At 46.6% G+C, this 23702-nt stretch overlaps 2 protein-coding genes across 2 annotated transcripts; both read right to left on the reverse strand.

Moving 5' to 3' along the window:
* Positions 1 to 3953: 3953 nt before the first annotated feature.
* Positions 3954 to 8972, reverse strand: LOC128728975 (uncharacterized). The gene is made up of 4 exons (XM_053822625.1): positions 8454 to 8972; positions 5951 to 6250; positions 4463 to 4896; positions 3954 to 4392 (listed from the first exon to the last, which is right to left on the reverse strand). The coding sequence occupies exons 1-4, from the start codon at positions 8970 to 8972 to the stop codon at positions 3954 to 3956; spliced, it is 1692 nt and encodes a 563-aa protein (XP_053678600.1).
* A 3992-nt stretch (positions 8973 to 12964) lies between these two features.
* Positions 12965 to 20611, reverse strand: LOC128728685 (fl(2)d-associated complex component-like). Its single transcript, XM_053822320.1, has 6 exons — positions 19913 to 20611; positions 19622 to 19837; positions 17173 to 19504; positions 16489 to 17106; positions 15716 to 16425; positions 12965 to 14304 (listed from the first exon to the last, which is right to left on the reverse strand). Exons 1-6 carry the CDS (start codon positions 20102 to 20104, stop codon positions 13060 to 13062), a joined length of 5313 nt encoding a protein of 1770 aa, XP_053678295.1. The 5' UTR covers positions 20105 to 20611; the 3' UTR covers positions 12965 to 13059.
* Positions 20612 to 23702: the final 3091 nt, after the last annotated feature.

A 23702-nucleotide genomic window follows, 5' to 3' on the forward strand; every position in this document is an offset into this window, starting at 1 on the left:
CGCACGATCGTCGCACTAAGGGACGTTGTCGTGCTGAAGGTTAAATTTGTTATGTTTGAATTTAGGAGAACATCGCGCTTCCTATCTTCTGGAAGCTGAGTGCAATGAGTGGGGATTCGAGCTAAAAAAGCATAAAACCGATCATTTGAAGTCATAAATTCCTGACTATTACACTAAAACAGAACATGGAATCAGATATTTTAACAGATATTTAAGCAGGACTAAAAACATAAGTTTGATTAAAATTATTTGCTCACTTGTATGATAAAAGAAAAACTACCTTGTACTAAAAATCGTAAAAAAAAACTAATTAGTTGATAAATGCTTACTATTATGCATGCATAATATTTATTGTCAAGTTTTCACTAACATGTACAAATTACTACTAATGGTTATTAATTCACAGACATATAAGCATATAACAATATTCCAAGTAGTCAAACTCATAAACTGCTACATTTAGGGAACAAATGATCGCTCTTTTAATTTTCATGTATCAGATTTATATCGGAATTCATTTAATTGAAGTTTCTTCAAGTCATTCTTTACTTCATGCATTAGTTTGAATCCATTGTAAAAGTATAAGAGATTTGGTATTCAAATGACATTATATTATATGAGTGCATTATTTATTACGAATCCTCTAGCAAAGTTTTTTTTCTTCATTTCTGGCAGCTTTAAAATTGACCAGAAAGGAGTCTCTTTTCTTACAACAACTGTAGGACGAATTGTTATTTTCGAGAAATATAAAAATAATGATCGTATTTTGATTCGTTGCCCATTGTGCGCAGCTGAAGCGCATGATCGTCACACACTAATACCAATACGTCTAGGAATTGGATGCCTGCGCACGTTTTCAATCTCATACGATCTTTCACGCTTACACAAAAGTACGCAAAGGCGGCGGTGTCGGTTTGGCGGCTAAACAATGAAATAATTGTTCAAACTATCGAGTCATGTACTGCAAGCATTTATCGTTTATGATTTAATTGGCAACTTTTATGAACGCCCAAGCTAGAACACACTCATGATCGATTTGTTACATGTGCGATTATTCATCTAACTCAAGGGTCTCCAAAGTTGTTAGATGGCAGGCCGCATTGAGTGGAATAGCCGCAGCTGAGGGCCAATCATAGTTTATCTCTTCAAAAATAATATTGGATTCTGAACTGAAATAACGGGCCGTAGTTCGGAGACTCCTGATCTATTTTGCCTCTTGACGATACTGTAGCAATATTTAAAATAAACACGAACGCCAATCAACACGTTAATTAGAATTTGTTAGTACTATGGCAATAAAATATGATGCAGCATCACTTTATGCTATAAAATGCTATACAATGAGTTATAGAAAATACTCCTTTTTACCCGATTGATTAAAAATTTATACAACGACATGATGATTTAGTTAAAAGGACTTTAGTGCGGATCTGTAAGGCCGCACGTTTATTTTAGCTATACCATTTCATTTCTGTAAAGCTATGTTTGAAATTTAAACATGGTGGAGCTAATAACGCTTGCTTAGTCACATTTTACTTGCCACTCACTGGAAATGTCATTTCCCTGAGATGAGGTGCTTGCATTTAATCTTCACAGTATATGATATTTAATTGGCAACTTTTATGATTTTCCCAGCTAAAACACATTTATGGTCGATTTATTGCATGTGCGATTATCCATGTAAATGCTAGATGACAAAACTTTAGCAAAATTTCAAATAAACACGAACGCCAATCAACACGTCAATTTGAATTTGTTAGTACCATGGCAATAAAATATGATGCAGCATCACTTTATGCTTTAAAATGCTATACAATGAGTCATAGAAAATACTCCTTTTTACCCGATTGATTAAAAGTTTATACAACGACATGATGATTTAGTTACAAAGGACCGTTTTAGTGCGGATTCGTAAGGCCGTACGTTTATTTTAGCTATACCATTTCATGTCTGTAAAGCCATGTTTGAAAATGAAATTTAAACATGGTGGAGCAAATAACGCTTGCTTAGTCACATTTTACTTGCCACTCACTGGAAATGTCATTTCCCTGAGATGAGCTGCATGCATTTAATCTTCACAGTATATGATATTTAATTGGCAACTTTTATGATTTTCCCAGCTAAAACACATTGATGATCGATTTATTGCATGTGCGATTATCCATGTAATTGCAAGATGACAAAACTTTAGCAAAATTTCAAATAAACACGAACGCCCATCAACACGTTAATTTGAATTTGTTAGTACCATGGCAATAAAATATGATGCGGCATCGCTTCACGCTACATGCTATACAATGAGTCATAGAAAAACACCATATTACTCGATCGTAAAAAAGTTTATTTAGCGAAACGAAGATTTAATTAGAAAAAAACCGTTTTGCGAATGGCCAGCAAATAATGCTTGTTTAGTCCCACATTTACTTGCCACTCATTCCAATGTCCTACCCCTTAACTCTTATATTTTGCTTGCAATTGATCTTCACAGTATATATTATATTTGATCAACTATGCTTTTCAGAGAAATGATATATTATCATGTGAATATTTATGAACTCGTTTGTTAGAAAAGCCTCAAAATAATGACAATACTCCCTGAAAATATCAAGTTATTGCAAAATTTATTACAAGAGTGTGCTTGTTCGTACAGGTAAGTGTTATACGAACTTCTCTAGTATGCAATGAGGTTCGTGTCTTAGCTAAAACACCTTTTTTGGGCTAATTTCCGATCGTGGTCGCAGATCGATAAGTGATATGTACAACTTTTGAATGATTTACGCAAAATTCATATGGTAACACTATTTACAGTTTTATTGCTATTTCTTTTAGCAAGATTTCAAACGTAGGTATTTCATTGGTTCTTTTTTCGTTCCTTTCGTGTGCACATAAACGAATTATCGTTGCTAGTGCTTGTCCATTATCTAATGTGCATTGCATCATAAACGCTAATCAAACTAAAGTTTTTCTTTTCATCTTTGCTTAGGTGCTAGTTTTGTTCTTCTGTGAAATTAAGCAACCAAAGTGTTAAGCTTAGCAAGCGGCAACTACCCGACAGGCTCAACACGATCAACCCAATTGTTGCTCTCCCGAAATACTAGAAAATACTTCCAATTCATTTCCAATCAAACGCCTAATTTATAACTGAAATGTTAATAATCAACTTCAAAAGAATACTATTAGAAAAAACAAATGTTTTTACTAGCTATTCTATTGTAACCACAGCATGGACAACCAATTCTGTCCAAATCTCTCCATTTACTGGAAAAATCGGAACGGTAGCAAAAACAGATGGAAAAACGACGACATAATACTGTGACAAACATCAGTGATTTATGTTGCCGTTGTGTAGCATAGAAAACGCGTGTTTCTATTCGCTTAAGAGTAGTAGGAAGTATCTGCTTTACCATGGAAATTCGAGAGGCTTCGACTCTAATCTAATCCTTTCTTGTTCTATTTTCTAAAGTAAATTGAATAAGAAATTCTAGTGTCGAGCATAAACTTCCAACGGCTTAGTGGAAGAACCTATAACATGAACGAAATGTTAATAACTACAAAAAAAACAAAAAAAATCCATAATATGATCCACGTAACCCCTTATACAATGGTAAACCCTTTGTGTCCTCCACCGATCACCTGCTGGACTCGAAAGACTCTGTTGGAAAAGATCTAGTGCTTGCTGGGGGTCACTTTATAGACAGGAGCGGTGTAATGAACTGCAACCACTCACTAATAATAGCCCCAATAGCACCTTGCACACTATACAACAAAGAACATGTTCGCCATACGATCAGGTAAAGGTATTCTAGGTCCGTTCTGCGTCGTTCTTATAGCTTAAGGAATACTGTTCGTTCCTACGTCTTGATTCAGGTTCGGCTTGCTTATCTTCGTAATGGTCATGCTCGCAGTAGCTTGTTGTAGTCTCCACGTTCCCCTTGAGCTAGATCGCAAGGACATCACGCCCCGATCAAACCCTCATCCTCCTCTGGCAGGATAGTCGTCATCGTGTTGTTCTCATTCGAAAGCGTTTGGTTGTCTCCTGGTTCCGTTTTTCCACTCGCACTGCTCAGAATGCTGGTGTCAGGTGCTTCTCCTACACCGCGTTGCTTCGATGCCTGACTGCCAGTAGCGGCCAGTAGTGGCATAGCGGTCGCATCCGGAACACCACTCGCAGGACGCTTCGCCGATGAACCTTGCGCGGGAACACTCGCGACCATTCGCTCACCGAGCTGTCCGTTTTTAGCACGGTATGGTAACCGCTCGGAGCGTCTCATACACTCGACGCTGTATATGACTAGGAACGTGGCCGCTAGCAGACATCCGGCACAGTTCAGCAGCGCCGAGCTGATCATCACGTAGTACCACAAGCTGTGCACCTCGTTGCAGTTGAAGTCACTAAAAGCAAGAGCATACGAGCAGGTGAAGTCTTAGGCAATACACTACAAGAGTATCACACCTGACCTACCGATATTCTAGACGAATCACACCCTCTGGTAGCCTAGAATCGTCCCCATTCGGAAGACCTCCACTCATAAAAGACGACGTTTCATTCGCCTGCGACGACTCCCCGGTGTTCGGCACCATTCTCGCGGGTCGTGTGTCGATCGTACACACGCAGGTAGAGGAGTTGACGTTGAACGTAAACTGCGGCTCACAACGTAACCCCTCAGCAGACAGGTTAGCTGAGTGGATGAGCGCGTAAATGAAGGCAAGCATGGTGAAGAAGATCGTCAGCAGCAGTACGATCAGTGCGTTCACGTGCAGAAAGTGGAAGCAATTCTCGCGCCACGTCGAGACTGGCTGATGTAGCCGGGATCCGGGTTGGCCGGTTTTGTCGGTTCCGGTACGGCCGCGTTTGAACTCGAAAAGCGCCAGAAACAGGGCACCGCAGAGAATGAGCTGTTGGAAGAAAGAGAAGCAAGACTAAGTTAGCATTTGTATGAGACGAAAGCCACTACAAAAGCAGTGCTTAAAACAAAATTAGACCCATTCTTCTCGATCGACAAACCTTAACCTAAAAGGTCATGCGTGCGTCCATCGCCCACCACTTGTTAATGTACACTCCACTTGCGGTGGATTAGTTTCACATTAACTTTGGTGGTTGGCGCTTTAGTAGGACGCCTATTTTTAGGCCTTTTTGACATTTGAATGCCTTGATCTTACGCGTACTCGCAGGAAAAGTGTTCCATCTTAACTTAGAAGTACTGAATTCGTCGCCTTAAACGTCACACGTGGGAAAATAAAATTAACCACGCAAAAGAACAAAACATCGTTATGGGTTTAACAACCTTATTAAACCATCTAGAGTAAAATGCTATTTTAGGCAACATCTTTTAAAATGAAATGCTACATTAAATTCGCATTGCAATTTCACAATCGCAACGCAGCATTGGTCTGCAACGGTATATGGGAGGTATTTATAGAGCGAAAATGCAGCTTATTTGAGCCGCTAAAAGAGCTTATCAAGCAAACGCCGTCTAGCCAAACATTCTCGCCTAACGAACTGTTTGGCAAGCAACCTTCGAAAACTCCACCAAGCGTAAGGTTACATTTACAGGCTATGGATATGTGGACTTTTTTTGTTGATCAGTAAGTTGTTTGTAATTTTTGTAACCATTCATTCCGCACAGAGGGCAGTTCAAAGACTGCATCGCGTCTTGTTGGTGGGTTGAGACGCGTAACGCATTATTTGCCTTATGCTTAATTAATTTCATCATACAAAAAACGCCAATAGTGCATCATGAGAGGTTCATTACAGCGCACTCGCTGGGGGGCCCAGGGAGGGAGGTGTCCAGTTAATGAAACTATTTTTTACTTCAGTTATGATCATCTTTTTGCAGCTTCATTCGCCTGTAATGCATGCAAAAAGTGTCATTCTCTCTCTCTCTCTCGTGCTCTCTCGCATACATTTTAGGCCCAGATAAAACCGCTGAATGCGCGCAAATCTACTCACGATCAACCCCGACCAGTAAGGGTTGTCCTTGGTGCTGGTGGATGGTGACCAAACGACGATCCCGAGTCCGATGAGGTTAAGAGCGAGCCCAACCAAAATCTGCAACACCATCACGATCCGGCTGAGGCGCAGGTGGCGCAAATTTAGCGCATTCCCGGGCGGATGCCGCACCGGTACGGTCCGGTTGACGACCAGCATCCGGCTGTGGCGGAGACTGCTCCGGGTTGGCTTGTGCCGACCGATCAGGGTGGCGGAGTTTTTCGCAAAATTCTGCGGCACCGTTGTCGTCATGTACACGGCCTGTGAAAATTGGAATGACAAAAAAACGTTAGCGTGAGATTTGAATTCGTGTTCCACGTGGGCACCCTCTCAAGGGTCGAAGGAGGGGGGCGATGAATGGAAGCGGATGTGGAACACCATGTGTCGAAAATAAATAACAAAAAACCCTCCCAGTGGGTGGGCTTCGCGGAATTCGCGACCCTTTTCGGTACGTTCACGGTTCACGGTTCAGTTCTTCGCGGTTCTGGCCAGCGGAACGTGGAACATGAGTGGGCCACACACACACACAAAAGGCCAACAAAACAAACGCAATCCCACAATGGTATGCGAACGGAACAATGCACCAAGGGCACGGAATGGTCGCGGGGTGCCTTGCTTGTTTTTTTTCCGCGCATAAAAGGGTTTGTTTTTCCGCTTCCTATTGTCGAAGGGAACGTTAAAAAAAAGAGGGAGCCACCGAAAGGCGTATGTAAGTGAATCATAATTGCCCTATTGTCCACCCCCTTCACCCCCACCCCATCCTACAGCCTTTATGCTGCGATGCCTAATTTCTCAGCTTGCGTTAGGGCCTGCTTTTCGCCGTCGAAACCCTTCGAGCCTGGCCGATTAGGGGGTAATAACACCCAAACCGGTGGGTGGCCAAGCCAGACAAAAATAGTGGAAAAACAATTCGAGGGTATTTACTGGCGACATTAGCATGTTGAGCCACGCGAAACCTGAGGTGTGAACGATCGAAAGTGAGCTGGGAAGAGTTTCAAAAAAGAAACACACAAAAAAAAGGAGGGAAATATACTTAGCACGGGAGAACGTGATCGTGGGACTCCTTCCACGAAGAAGGCCAAGGTGATAACCGCATTCGCACATTCCGGATTGGCATTGGGAGTTTCTTGCATTAGTCATTGCTGAGATTCTAAGAAGACGGTTCAGGTTGCCTGCAGAATGTGGGATTTACAAATCGGCTACCGATATATCAGGCGAGCTAACGAATAAAATCGCTTGTTTATGATCATTCAACCTATCCCAGTTTCTATAAAGCATTCGTATCTCAAAATGTCTCAATTTTAATGTAAAAATAAAACGTCAAAAACGTGCGGAGGATACATTTTGGATTGGCAAGCTTCTTAATCTTATAAAGTTGACCACAATTAGGGGTTCTATCTCAGCAGTACTTACAAATTTGTCATACAAACTAACGAATTAATTGAATTGTATAACTAAATACTTCTATTTGAACATAAAAATAAAAAGGTTCAGCGCTAAACTCGCTTACGTTTTTAGTGAGCATGTCCTTAATAGCTCAACCTACAACACGTGCAACAGGTGGCGGATCAGTTGCCAGTAATCTGACGACCTATAGACATATTATATAGAGTACTGTATTACAACATAGCTCAATTTTAATGTAAACATTATCAGATCATGTTCGAAGCTCAACTGTCGTTCCTCAACACCAGAACACTTGCCATAATCCCATATTCTACTATTGCTTTAAATGCAGATATGTCATATAAATCAACAAAGTTAAAACATACCTTAATTTTAACGTAAAAGTAACCAGTAAAACGTCTGAAAGATATGTTTTCAATCGGCATTCTTCGTAGAATGCCCACCACACAGGCTATATAATTCAACATTCTACTGCACCATCGATCGAGCGGACCTTCAAGAACCTTAAAAAACATGAACCTACGGTCGCTCGCGTCTCACGGCATTAGAAATTCCGCTAATTCACCACGTTCGCTGAGAATCGAGCCCTATTAGCCACGTGTGGAATGGAAAAACCCCAGCCCTTATCATACCGCGGTGCTGAAAATGGTCTCATAAAAAAAAAGCAATTTTCTACCACTCGGACCGAAAAATAAAACCGGTTACCGGTTGGGTTTGGGGGGTTGACAACGGCAGCTTTCTTGAGGTTGCTTGCTTCCCCCCCCCCTACCCCGGCTCCCCGCAACCTCTACCAGTTTCTTTAATTTCATGCCGATTTCCCGCCCCAAAAGTGCCTCCCAAAAGGGCTGGCAAAGAAGCTTCTATTCGCCGTTGAAGCACGTTTTCTCGAGACTGGAAGCAGCGAGAACGGGGAAAAAAATGGACGAAAGAAATTCCTGCCCAACAGGCACGATCGTTTTTGGTTTTTTTTTTGCCCTCTTTTCTCTCTTTCTCTCTCTTTCTTTCTCGTGGACTTTTTGGAGTACGTGTGATTGTGCTGGTTGGCGTTCAAACCTACCTCAGACGGGCAGCTCGAGTCGGGCAGTTTGATGGTGATGGTTTTGATCGTAGAATTTGGCCGCGAGGAGCGGGGTGTACTGGTAGCCCCTCCGGTCCCCGGTTCCCCCACCATCAGCCCCGCATCCACAATCGACGGTGACGCCGAGGGTGTCCGCAAAGGCACGGTGGAGGCGCTCGAAGATGGTGACCCTTCGGGGTACGGGGCGATGGCGGCCCCGGATCGCGTTGGTGGCGTCCTAGCAGGGGTGGGAGGTGGTCCCCCCGCCGGGTCGGGTTCGGGTGCGAGGACGAGGGGAGAGTTAAGCCCAAAAAAGTCCGATTTGGCGCTGCTGTGCACCGATCGCCGATCCGGAATGGTTTCGTCAAACCGGAACTGAATGTCGGGAAACTGTATGACGCGCCCGGTTCCGCTGCCAGTTCCGGTTGAGGTGAGATTGTCGTAGAAGCTGAGTGGCCGCTCCGGGCCGGCGTTCGGCGCCGGTGACAGGTGCTGATCTGCTGGCGCGTTCGCCGCCATATCCTCGTGTCCTAGTAATGGCGCCTCGTACGGAACACCGCACACATATGCAACAGACGCGCTCAGGTGCGCGAGAGCAAACTTTGAACTCAGCTCATCTGCACCGCACACAAACACACACACACACGTTTCGACACTCGACCCAGAAGAGATGCGGTAGAAAAGCAGAAAGCCAAAAAGAACACAAGCACGCACACGTGGCCTTGGGTTTGATTGGAGCTGGTTTCTTTTCTGCCCCAATACCGGTTTTCTACAACCGCGATCGCGGCGCCCGAAAAGATGCGCTTGCCGGTTCGTCGCCGGGTTGAAGCTGGATTCAAGCCGGCTCGAGTGGGGCTCGGAGAAAGGCCACCGCGGATACTTTCACCCGTGCAGCAAGCACACGCACACGCACGCGCACTACACCGCCAAGGTGGGAAACGTACGGTATGCGGAAACCGGAAGCACCGATCGGTGGAAAAGTGAAAATTCCTCGATGCGGTTATGGAAATGCACGTACGCACGCACGCACGCTATCGTGGTGTGTCGCTGTCGTGGTACGATGTTACAAGCGATCCGCAAAACCCGCGTTCCACCTTGCGCGTCCAAGTCGTAACGCGTTCAACACCATACTGTGGGGCTTGAGTGAGAGCGCGCGATCAAGCGACCGATCGCCGGTGGGTGCGTTCTCACTCGCACCCATTGGGCGCGTGTGGGAGTGTGAGCGCGATATCGCGCCGATACACCGTGAGTTGTGAGTTCTTGCGCGTGGTGAGAGCGCAAGAGCGCGCGTTCTCATAAACGCTCTCTCGCTCCAGGGGTGAGCAGCCATGACGTAACGGAAAAGGTAGCGCATCGTGAACGAATCGCACCATTCGGTGGCGTTTGTTTACCCCTGTCAAAAGAGACGATCACGTACGGGTTGGCGTAACGCGTTGAGCGCAACTAATTTCCACCCATTTTCCCGCTACGTGCGTTGTTTGAAGAATTTCAGCACAAATTTCGTCTCCCATGCTCTTTGCATCGCTACCGGTGGGAAGGAAAACATTAAATTCTTCCGAATTTCAACCCCCATCGCCCTCGCACATGGCATGATCGTGGGGTGGGTGGGTCGTACAATGAGCCGAACATAAAACTCCTATACAACGCGCACTGCCTACGCAACCATCAGCGAGCGGGACCGCATAAAGTATGTTGTAAGGCTTTAATTCAATTCTATATTTAAATCTATGTACGATCTTGCGCACCGAGATGGTGTTTTACTTCCGGTACCGTGGGGTGGGTGGGTGGGCCTTATTTGGTGGGGGCGTTGTTTGTGCAGGCTGCGGGTTTATGGAGCGGTGGGGTTGGGTTGAACGGCTCATAAGCCCTCCGGAAGGGCCAGCGAACATCAAAACCGAACGAAAATTGAATTGATATGTTGCGGAGGAGTTGAAGTGCCGGTACACGGTAACGCTCCGGGGCTGCTAGAAAAGAAGTTGAAGCATTTTATTGCAACACTTCCGAAAATTCTAGAAAACGTACAAAGTTTACAAAAAAAAAGGGAAATATCCAGGAAGGGGCATTTTTTTTATTTGAAACATGTTTATCGCCTAGTTTTCTTCACTGCTATATTGTTCTGTTCCTTATCATCATACAGCTTATCTGCTTCTATTGATTCGTTATCGTTTATCAAATATAATTATCTTGAATTATGCTCGATGGAAATTCCTCAAGCTTGTTTGGCGCCCGTCAATCAAAGGTAAAACTTCCCGTCGGTTGTGTGTCGAGACACGATCGACACATACGAATACTCAGAACCGGGATATATCTGGAAAATGCACTCCATTTGAAACCCCATCACGCTTTATGCAGCGTTCGAACAAAAAAAAAAGATCAAACGCATCGCATCGCGAATGCATCGCATCTGTGCCCCAGATTCCAGCTCGCAGTGGAAATTATTCGTTTTCATTTGACTCTTTTGGTCCGTGAAGCCATGTGCCGGATACATCAAAGCGTGCTCGTGCAAAAGCATCCCCATTTATTTTCCTTCCACTGAGAATTAAAAAACAAAAGCAAGAAACGATGATTCATCCCAGCCTCACGTTGTGGTCTCTAGCCTTAGGATTGGGCCCTTTTATCCCTTCGGACGCAGGTATAGCACACGGTTTCCACACGAAATTGGCTTTCGCTACCTAGAATTCACCGTTCGATTGGTTGGTCAGATGGCCTGGAAACGGTAATTGCACCTAATTTTGTGATTAGATAATGCACCCTGGCACCGGAGGCAAGGCCACACGCTCTGGATGGGATAGAAATGCATTTAGAATATCATCGATGACGTCATACCGAATGCCTGCACGAGCTTGTTGGCAACTGTGGCTGGTAGAGGATGATTTGGTAAATTACTGGACTGCTTTGAATGACTCTGGCGCAAACGTAACGTAAGGTATCTTTCAAATCAGAGCCGCACAAGAGAAACAACCTGTTTGGACATCCGTACAGAAGAGATCTATCTTTCTATGGTGTTTATTATATTGATATAAACGCTTATGCTGCGAACTAGGGTGTTGTGCAGTATTATATTTTGTATTTCTAATTGAATCGAAACAGTCTTTCTATAGTCTTTCTGCTAGCGAACAGTAAATTTACGAGGAATTGATACCTACGCCTCTATGTCGATTCATTTTTTAGCAATGTTTAGATAACGGTTCCATTCGGAGACCTTGTTTTCAATCATCGCAATGATAACTGAATGCTTATTTACAATTTAATTTTTGAAATTTTACACACAGTATGGTCTAGTTTGCATATTGATTTTAAGTGCAATGTAGATTTTTCATAGAGCTTAAAAAATGAAATTAAACATTTGTTTGTATATATGAGAGTATATACCAGGGGTCGGCACAGTTTTTACCAAAAGAGCCAGACAGTGAAAATTAGCCCGAACCTGCGAGCCATACGAAACAAATCTTTAAACATGTGAATAAGACGACGCAGAATGATTTATGCAGCACAACTACAAATTAACTCTTTGACTGATTTTTATGGATTCGAAGGTCAAAAAATAATCTGATATCGATATGATTGGTTTTTGTGTTCTTCATAAGGCCTACACAAATTTCTCTCGGGCCGGATTTGGTCCGCGGGCCGGACTTTGCCAACTCCTGGTATATACGAAAGAAAAAATAAAATAATTTATATATATATATATATATATATATATATATATATATATATATATAAATATATATATATATATATATATATATATATATATATATATATATATATATATATATATATATATATATATATATATATATATATATACCTTCTTCTTTACTGGCCCGCTCACAATTGAGCGTCGTAATGACATGGCCTATTATGCTATGCTTAGCCAAAAGCCTTGGCCAAAAGACTTTTAATTACTCGTAGCTGGATAGTCAATCCTAAAAATAGGACACACACACATACATATATATATATATATATATATATATATATATATATATATATATATATATATATATATATATATATATATATATATATATATATATATATATATATATATATATATATATATATATATATATATATATATATATATTTATAACTAAATTATGCGTTACAGCGCTCTGAATTTGTAACTAATTCAAATAATATCAACAGTTTTTGTGAAATTGCCGAAGTTAAAATGTGTTAATATGATTCAAGCATATAAAAGCAAACTTTTTTTATACTATTGCGTTATTGTTCCCATTGTGTATTGCGTTATTGTTATTGTTGTTATTGGTAGATTATAACTAGATTTTAAAATAAAAATGTATCATGTTCTATAACTTTCCTCTAGGTTAGAGGAATCCATTAAAACAATCCGCATATCGTTGGATTCAAATATATTCCCGGGTTGATCGTGCTTTTACGCAATTCGAAGCAGATATAACAAACTGCCTGAATCGAGACTAATTTATCAGACAGCAACCCAAAACGGCTTTTTCTTTAGTACACTAAAGCGGTAAAATGCAGCTAAAATCTATTAATAGACGCGTTACTCGTTCAAACTGCGCGCCAATCCCCAGTCCCCAGCAACGACGACGCTCGTACCCAAATGGAAATTGAATCTTTAAACCGCTGCCAGCGTCGTACAGATACCCTGCGATTGCAGCAGCTGTTGATGCGCCTTTATCTGCCGGTACATTTGCGCAATTTGCTCGTGAAGGCTAGGTCGAACCGTACCACCGCCTCCACCGAGGGTTGCATCGGCCTGGAGTTCCTGGTGCAGAAACCCGGTCGCTGCACCAGCCGCACACGCCGTCATCGTGGCCATAGTAACCGACGGAAAGCCGCACAATTGCCGGCGAATTTGCAGATCCTGACGTGCACTCAGCGCTCGACCACACTGATGTCTTTGACCAGGAATCGGTTCGGCAGCAAGGATCAGGTTACGCCGCAAACGAGCTTGTTCACGTATTGCCACATGCACGGATGCGATCGGGTGCAGGATACGATCCATATAGTCCAGTTCCCGTTCGATCCCGCTCACGATTTGCGAGGTGACCGCTTGCGGGTTGTGCTCCGATCGCTGCTGTTGGTCAACGGACTGCAGATCGTCGGATGATTCCGACTTGATCCGGAGATCCTCGGCACTCTCCTCCTCGACACCTGCGTTCTCCGTCGATTCGGGTGAACCCCTCTTTGCCGCTACATTGCTTTCTTCACGCTGCGTATCGGCTTCAACCGCCCGGAACTCATCCAACTCCTCGCGCAATTTGTCCTTCGACTCCGTCAACACGCGCTGCGCGTAGTTAGCTCCAGCCAGTCGCACAGAGATGCCGATGTCGAGTAGGATGTGGTGTGCTTTCCATCGGTTCCGAGCAGAAACCGGGAACTGCTGGTCGAGCTGTTTGACTGGTTTAAGCGGGCGCAACGCTTCCTGTGTTAGGCTGCCCCAGTCAACACCGAGTGGATCACCGAGCCCGCGGCATTTACTGCTTTCTTCCGCCTCAAGCTCACCGTCCGATATCTCCTCGAAGTCAAGATCCATCTCCTCTTTTAACTCCTTGTTCGCGTTCAGCTTTCCGGCATCCTTGACCGGTTCTGGACCAACCTGAGACTGATCGGTGGTACGCTCCGGTACTATCGCACCACCACCTGAACCAGGTCCTGCGGCGACTCCTACACATGCCGCTGGATCGCCAGGTACGGTCTCACCTTCACCTGAAGGAGTTGAAGCAACGGTAGGCTGAAGGTGCTCGGTTGCTATTCCTGTAACATCCGCCTCAGTGTCCTGGCCAAGCAGCTCCACCTGCTGACTGCTAGCACTCTGATCGGTCGAGATGGAGTCGCATAGCTGATTGCAACTCATGTCCTGCAGGAAGGGAAACGAACACACATTAATAAGGGCGACGGGTGGCGTTTGTAAAATAAACTAGCGCGAATTCGAGGTAAAAAAATGTACTACTTCTATCGCAATTACGCAAACGACAAGAAAGCAAGACGAAACGTTTAGATCAGAAGATCAGACATCTTGATCATTCCCACCCACTCCCCAACCACAAACAAAGATTCAATTCCCCACTACCACAACGAGACACATGACAGCTATGAAAGCTACATGTCACTCCTAGTTCGCTTGTAGTGGTGCGATCAAGGAATGTCTATTTTTCTGCAACTGCTAGCAGAAACCGTTGGCTGCTGAACGGAGAAAGATGTGAAATGAAAAATGCGATGCGAAAAAAACACATGCAGTGAAACCGAGGAGAAAAAAAGGACATACTCGCAATGAACACGCAATCGCAGACACACGTAACAAAACAGTGCTAAAGGATACGAGTGAAAAGTGCACAAAAGTAAGGTGATTAAGAAATGAAACAAAGTGCTTAACCGATGGAGATGAAAACAGAGGAAAAACCAAACAACATGCACAAAAGCGGTGGGGATGGTAATGAATGAAGCGAGTGAAAGGTAGATGTGAAAAACGGAGATAGAGAGAGAGAGAGAGAAAAAGAGAGAGAGAGAGTGAAAGAGTGTAAAACAATCTTACAGCCAGTGGCCAGGGCGGCTTAAGGCCACCGACGATGGCGTCCTCGTAGGATTTGTAACGCGCCTTCGACAGGAACGGTCGGCGTTGCGCCTGCTGGTCGTTCGCGATGGCCACCGGTGGAACATCCTGTGGCCGTGCTCCGTCGGGTTGATCGCAATCGCTTACCTCCTGCGTGTGGAGGCGACACCGGCAAGCGCGAGTTAGCGGACGAGCGGACAGACGCGACAGTGGGAAGTTATGGCAGGAATCGAAAGCATGATGAGGGAGAGGAAAATAGGGTGGCAATGAAAAAGGGTGGAAGAAAAAGAAGATGTTACATGTACGGTGAGGTATGAGTGTATTGGTGTCAGTCGGAAGATCGGTTGCATATCAACGCGTGGGGGTTGCAGAAGCGCTCAGGTGGTTACTTCCGGTGTTCAAGTTAAGCCCAGATAGTGACGCGAAAACGCCAACCAACGGTGACATTTTTAACGCAAAATGGCTTCTAGAGAATGTCTAGAAAACTGAAATTTTTAACCATCTATCTTTCCATCGATTTAACCGTTCTAGTTTAAATGACAGTAAGGAATATAACCCAAAAGGTCTACAACACCTCCATGATCGTGGTGCGTAATACGTGTGATTCCAATTCAGTAACCAACAAGCTGGACATGCCGGAAAAGCGCCAGAAGTATTTGGATATTTCCCCTTTTTCATCCCGTAACGGCACCCTAAAAAGAAACACAAGTTTGCTTACCTCCTCACGCGTTAGAATATCATCCGGATCATCGCTTATTTCGCTCAGGTTATCCACCTCCATCGAATCTGGTAGCGCTTGAGCATCGGTCACACCTTCCGGCACCGGTGATGCAGGTGTTGCACCACCCGGTACACCAGCTCCGGCTATTGGCAACGGTGAGCATGGTTCAGTTGGTCCTGCAGATACGCGAACACCTTCCGCAACACCAACGGTACCCGTCGTGGAGTCTTCCTCCGGACAAGGACTCGCCGGTTCGTCAAGCAGGACGGGCCGGTGCTGGACAACCGGATCAGCAACGGGAAGTAGCTTGCTCTCGCCATCGTATGTCCCCGGTCGATGGGCAGGTCCTGATGGTTGATGCGATATTGCAGCTGTGTGATGTTGGTGATGATTAGGAGCTTGGTGGTGATGGTGGTGTTGCTGTTGCTGGAATTGTTGCTGCTGCTGTGGAGGTGGCTGTTGCTGATCACCATGCAGGTGAGGATCGTGACCAACTGGCTGGCGTTGCGCTTGCATTGCGTGCATGGAGTGATGCTGTTGGCCACCTCCTTGCTGCTGTTGTGGTGTTGCACCTGGAGACTGATTCGCACCGTGTGGCATTCCTCCTGCAGGGCCATGATGCATAGGACCTCCACCGACTGGAGGTGTTTGTCGGTGAGGATGTCCATGGTGGCTTGGGGATTGATTTGGTCCCATTCCTCCGGGACCTCCAGGACCTAAGGGACCTCCGGGACCTCCAGGACCTCCAGGACCTCCAGGACCTCCAGGACGATCGCAAAGGTTCGCTTGCGTGCGATTTAGGCTATACTTGTTGGGTGTGAAGCGATTCAGACCTCCCGCTCCCGGACCCATCGCACCACCCACACCACCCCCTGCGCCACCTACCCCGAGGTGTGGTTTGCGGGGATGTCCATGATACGGTCCCTGGTGGTGATGTCTTCGGAACATGGCGCGTTCGTTCGGTGGTACAGGACGTTGGTGTGGCATGAAATCACGCTCGTGATCCCCAATCGGGCCTCCCTTTGGTCCGTGCCAATCACTCGGTCCACCTGCACCACCGCCAACACCGGAAGCTCCTCCTCCTCCACCTAAAACACCGCCGCCACCATTTGCGGCTTGCCAGGATCGACGGGATGGTTGCCCAACGCCACCATGTCCACCCAATCCACCGTGACCACCATGGCCACCGGTGTGAGATGGTGGAACGGACGGGTTACCACCACCCCGCTCCACGTGCTCATGCTCCCACTGCCGCTCCTTGTACTTCCAATCCACGAGTGTCATCCCGCGATCGGACTTTTCCGCCGGATGCCAGGAATCGCCGGGTCCTTCCTTCCACGAGGGCCGATCATCCCACGCTCTCGATCCGCTGCCACCGCCACCACCTCCTCCTCCTCCTCCTCCACCACCGCCTCCACCTCCTCCACCACCACCTCCTCCTCCCCGTGAATCACCGCCCGAATACGGACCATCCGGATCCATCGAACCATGCGGTTCCCCGCGATCACCCCAATCACCCCGTCCGCGGTCACCTCCAACCAGCTCACCCCGCGACTCGTACCTTCCCCCACGGTCCACCCGTACCGATGGTTCGCATTCCCAGGCGGCCGCTCGCTCATGGTGCGGTTCCCGCCTCGGTGGCGGATCATCCGGATAATCCCGAACGTACTCATCTCGTCCACCACCGCCACCACCCGGTCCGCGCTCACCCCGACCAGTTCCGAGCAACATTCGGTCGTCGTAAGCGCACTCATCCCGCTCCACGCGGTAATCGACACGCATGACACCGGAACCTCCACTGCCACCACCACCGGCCGAATCGCGTCCCATCACGGCATGCCGCTCGTAATGCGGTGGCGGTGAATCCCGCCGGGACGATCGCATCGGTGGGGACACCATGCTCGTGGCGTACTCCCGCTCTCGTGACCGACTCAATGTACGCCTGTCATGCAGATCCATCATGTAAGCTGCCCGTTCGTACGAGCGTTCCCGTTCGCGGAGTCCTCGCGATCCTCGTGACGCACCCGGTGAACAGGGTGATCGACTGCGATCCCGATCCACGGATTTGCCCGGTGATCGAGCCGCAGCCAGCGCTCTAGCACGCTCAGCCGGACGAGGAAGCAACCGCTCGACGGGTCTATGACGATCCGGTTTCTCTAAGCCACCATCATTATCCCGCCGAAGACTACGGGCTTGCGGTTGCGCGTGTTGATGCTGATGTTGCTCCTTCACCGTAAGCCGGTCTCGTTCCCGTTGCCGCTCCTGGCAACGAGCTAGTGCGTCTTCCCGCTCCTTACTGCGCAGCACCTCACGCTCTCGATCCTGCCGTTCGCGGCGCTCCCGTTCCTTCAGTGCCTCGTGGCGGCGGCGTTCTTCCCGTGTCAGTTCCGGCGTACGTTCCCGCCTCAACGGTACCATTTCGCGGTACCGCGTGCCCATCGGAGACGACAACCGCCGCTCGGGGCTCTTCTTGGCTTTCGCTTGTAGTTCACGCAACGAACCGCCACTGTTGCCACCGCCACCACGCGACGAAACCGGCGAAACGGCAGCGACACGCATCCTTGGCGAAGCGGGACGCATCTTGAGCCGTTCCCGTTCGCGTTCCCGCTCGCGTTCGCGCAAACGCAGCCGTTCCTTTTCGCGCTCCCGTTCCTTCTCGCGCAGCGCCAGCTCGCGTTCCTTCTCGCGGACGCGCTCGCGCGCATCCAACGCCGACATTTTCTCCTTCTTCGAGGACGAGGAGGATGAAGCCGAACCGAGCAGTTTCGCCTTCATGGCGTACTTCGCCGACAGGACCTTCCCGCCGGACGCGGGTGAGAGCTCGCGCACGAGCTTCCGGGAGACGTGATGGGTGCTTCCAGTGCTGCCACCGCCACCGACCCCACCGGGACTGCCCGGTTGGAGCTTCTTCACGCGGATCGTCTTGGTGAGCAGTGTTCCACCAACGACGACGCCACTCGCGCTTTTGCTGGCCTTCGCGAGCATGCGCTTGCTGCGCTCCACCTGCTCGTGTGCGGCCGCCAGCTTTTTGGCGTGCTTCTTCGAGAGTTTGCTGGCCACGCTGGATGAAACCGGACCCACGCCGCTGCCCGCTACCGCACCCGTTTCCGAGCTGGAGCTGGAATCACCCCGCCGGACACGGACCGCCATCGTGTGGCGCTTCTTGGGCCGCCGGCGAGCAGAATCGTGCGACGACGAGCTGGACGAGCTGGACGATTCCGACTCGGACGTGTCCGTTCCGGTGCTGCTCGTGCTCTCGGACGTGCTCGAGGAGGTGTGGTGCTGCTGCGCCAGCTGCCCATGCCCGTGCCCGTGACCGTGCCCGTGTTGCTGGTGTTGCTGCTGCAACGAGTGCTGGTGGTGTTGCTGATGCTGCGGCTGCTGCTGCTGCTGAGCCAGCTGCTGCGATCGATGCGAACCACCCACGAGCTTCTTCAGCTTCTTGCTACTCAGCTCACCCCGCCCGTCCTTCTTCTTCCCGGAGCTGGCGTCCATCTCTAGCTTCAGCTCGTGCTGGAGTTCCTTTCGCTTGCGCTCTAGGATGGCTTGATCAGCATTCTCCAGGGACGACTGGTCCCACCCGATCGTGCCGGTTCCCCCGCTTCGCTCCGGTTCCGCGTCACTGCTAAGACTGTGCACCCGGCTGCTGGTCCGAGACCGCTGCCGCTGCCGCTGCCCCTCACGGTGCGGGTGTTGCTCCTGATCCGGTTGCTCGTGCCGGTACTTCCCGTACGGATGCGGATGGTGATGGTGATGGGTGGCGCTCTGGTGGTAGTACAGCTTCACCTGCTGATGAAACGCCCCGTCCCCGACGCCGCTCCCACCGTCCGTGTGTCCGTACCGGCCACCGGATTCCTTGTCTTTCCCCGTCGTCTCCTCGGTTACGTGTCCGGTTCCACTGACCACCCCGCTTCCCGGCTCGATGGTTGCCTGATGCCCACCACCGGCACTACTACTGACCGTCGAACTGCTCTGTTTGTTCGCTTTCAAGTGTTTCGCGGCTAGCTGGGCCTGGATTAATCGCGCGTGAGCCGCTACACTCTCTGGAACGGAGCTCGCGTTCGCTGCCGGTTCGTCTGTGGCTGAAACGATTCGTTTGACGATTTCTTCCTTACTTTCCTGCAAAAAGGATGAAACCGTTATCTTACAGGTGCCTCCACGGGGACCTTCGTGAGGTCCTTCGCCGATACTCACACCGCCTTCCTGAGCGTGGTAGTGCTGTTGTTGTTGCTGCTGCTGCTGTTGCTGTTGTTGCTGGGATAACGCACCGATACGGGCGCTTTTCTTCGTTCCGAGCCGCTGAAATACACTAGGTCGATCCTTGATGAGGGTGGACTTTTTGCTCGAGAGTTCTAGTGTTATTTTACGTTTGATCGGTGCAGACATCTTATCCTCGCTCGCCCCAGTGTCGACACATCTTAGGCTGCCGAATGTTGTAGCGCGTTTGATAAGGTGAGGAGGGGGAGGGGTGGGTTGGGGAGTTGTATGATTGTGCACACAACAGGCCTGGGCTGACCGCTCTTCTTTTTCTTGCTTGATTGCAGGTTATTCTGATTGCCGCATCCTAGCTTTCGGGGAGCGTGTGACTAGACGAAACCTAACATACGAAAATATGCGATGACTTTCCAGTGGCCGTGCTTGTTTACCACATTACAGATGATCGTGACATTTCGCTTCCTGGCTGTCTCGAAGCCGCGATTACGCAACGAATGGTTACATTTTCTTCTACTGTTTACATGATAGCAAGCGTCGTAAAGCATGTGTCACAAACGCGGCGTGTTTTTTTTTTTTTGATATTTTAAATTTTCTTTCGTACAGCTTTGAGTGTCGTTTTAGTGGTGATCATTTTCGAAAGAGAAATGCTTGTACGCACACACACGCGCTCGCAGCAACGCCGCACTGCACACGTTGCGACCAAAAAGGTCCCTACAAAACGCGCGCGCACACACACACTAGTGCACGTCTCAGCGGGCAGGTAACGAGCAGCGTTGGCTTCCACAACAATTTTGATGACTGAAAAAATTAAACTTAACCTGTGCAACAACTACTTACCAATGCTGCAAGACACCAAGAAACAGTTTAGCACGATTTGGTGCTATTCCGGTGAGCCGGCCAGTGCCAAGGTAGATTTATACAACGCCTTTGCTACAGCACCGATTAACGGGATCGTCGAACAGCCAGAAATCGCAAACGAATTTCAACCAAGCACTTCGAAGCAGGCGCAGCGATCCATAGTAAAAAAAACTAACCGAAATTGTTTATGCTTTTATTTTTAGCACGAAACTCGGCTAAATTTGCTTTTTTGCTTCTGGAATGCTGGCAGCACCGTGGCTTGGTTGATGAGTCGATGGAAGAAAAACTCCTAGTTAAAGCAATGACAGTTACATGCCTTTTCGAATCGTGACGTTTGGTGCTCCGGGGTAGGAATCTGTATGAATTTATACAAATCTTTTTGTCCGAAATCTATACGATCCGAGCTGCGTTACTAACATCTTAACATGAGTTCAGAGCGTTATTGACTCAAGCGCTCTTGACGAGGCACTCATGGTGTTAATGACGATATTAACAGCTTAACAACCGATATTTGCACGAAAATTAGAATTTATTCAGTTTCCTAAAAACTAAAAAAACTAAAGGAGGGCTAAAAACGTCTGCGATACTAGATAAATGTTGCCTGCAATTAGCAAAAATATTATCGATATGATGGATTTATTTACCAAGTGGTTATCTTTAAAATCGGAAATTACATTGAAATTGAAATTTCAGTATATCTGGCAGCACATGAAACTTTTCAAAGCATGAACATATTACAATAACGCATGTGATCCAAGTATCCATTGGAATAAGGTGAGAACAAACATTCTCAAGAGACTCACGAAAACTATTTTGTTCTTTGGAGAAAATCATAACATCGGAAGCTAAACTAATAAAACATATGGTGGTACTACACACATGATTGTAGCTTTTTATAGTTTTGTATTGAGAAATCGCTCAATCAGGCGGAATCTATGTAGAAATTTGTATTGGAAACGCTAATATCATCCACAATTGGGTGTAGCACAAATGGAAAGCATTAACATATATTTTATGTCATACGAGATCGTAAAGCAGAATAGGAAAACTAATAACTATAGACTGGCTGATTATTTCAAAATTAAATCATAAGTTTATTCTCCGCATATGATTAAATGCAGTATTGCACGTCTAAGGCACTAAAATTTTTTCTCGACAGCGTTGAGATGTCAATGTTTTGAGGCATTGTATGGAACCATTTATCCTTGTTGATTACATCGTCATTCGTTGGTGATAAATTATATTGTAAATTGAAGTACATTGGAAATACAAATCAAGGTTGAAAATTTTCAAGCACCTGAGAATTGTTAACAGCATCTTTTTGCAAATCATTATCAGTTTGCTCTTCTAGCCCCTCTCTGGCACGTTTCAACGCACGCATTATCGGAACTAGTTCGTCTACCAAATCACTGAAGTTGGGTATATAGCCGTTATCATTGGAGTATTTGCGTAACAATGCCTCAAACACATCCTGTGGTGGAAGAATTTGCAGGCGTGCTAATTGAATGTAAAGTTCAGAAACTGGTAAACCTCGATTAGCACGGCGAACATGCCGAACGGTACTTCTGTAGATGCGGCAAAACTGCTTGCAGGTCACACGCTGTTCAGTACCTGGGATCTCCGGTGGCAGGTACTTATCGATGACTTTCTGTACGACGCGAGTTCCACAATGCCTCAGACACCAGCCGAGGTGATACCGGTTAATGGTTCCAACACAACCATCGTCGAAAAGTTTAAACCCTTCTAGAGCACAATTTTCATCGTATTCGGTCGCCTGTTGCATATTCGTTTCGGAGTTTTTCGATTGCGTGTAGTAGTTCAGCAGATTTGCCGCTTGCTGGCGTTCGAGAATGAAAGATGAGAGCAAAATCAAGCACTGTCAAATTCACTCGAGGTTGACAATTCATCCCAAGCAGATGTGTTTATCTGTTTGAAGTGACGGTTAGGTAGCTAATTGCATTAATAATAGTTAATTAGTAATTGGATATGCCTTTTGCAAATTGGCATACATTTAAAAAAAGAAGAAATACCGACTGTTTAGTATGCAATTCGTCTTGGATAGCTCAACAGAGGACGTCACTGCAATTTCGCGCTTTGACTAACAGAAGCAACGTATTACTGAGCCAATGATTTCGATCAAACTGAATCCAAAGCATCGGCTCTTCTTGCTTATGCAGACTCATGAAACGCATCCGGTTTTGCAGAAAAACAAAACAATAACGAGTTGTCTTCAACATATATGCGATAGGTAAGGCACCTTTTTCAACATGTGGCTAACAGACTTTTGGTCAAACGATACGCATGCGCATAATCAAGTTTGCCACGACTTAAGGCGGTATTCTGGCTCAGCAGTTTTACATACTTTTAGTTGAGCAAATTAAGAATATGTCTTGATTTTATTTATTTTCTCAACTATTTTACAAATAATAGATATTTTAGTGGCTCAGCATTTTCATCCTCAACAGACAACAAAATAAAAATTTCACATATATATCAAAAATTAAAGGTAAAAATGGGTAAAAAAGTATTTAAGCCCTCGTCCGACAGCATGGGTTGGTGTCTGAGGAAATTAGCATCGACAGCACTTAGATTGACAGCATTTAGCCGATATTTTTTTGTTTTCAACTAGATCAAACATGCTATAGATCATTTATTCAAATACACATTATTCAATTTGACCGTTGAAAGTAAAAATAAACTGTGAGGAGGGAGGGGGGTTGTTGCGTGTGTGGAATTGTTGGGTGGGAGGGGGTTTATATTTTGCATAAACCTCCCTCCCCAACCACCAATCAGGTTGTTCGTTAAGGGGGGGGGAGCGTTTGAGTGGGTGAGGGGGTTGTTGGGTGGGTGGAAGGGTTGATATTTTGTATAAGTCCCCCACCCCACCAGCTCCACACATTCAACAACACCC

The sequence above is a fragment of the Anopheles nili genome, chromosome X, assembly GCF_943737925.1.
Source record: "Anopheles nili chromosome X, idAnoNiliSN_F5_01, whole genome shotgun sequence".
Lineage (NCBI taxonomy): Eukaryota > Metazoa > Arthropoda > Insecta > Diptera > Culicidae > Anopheles > Anopheles nili.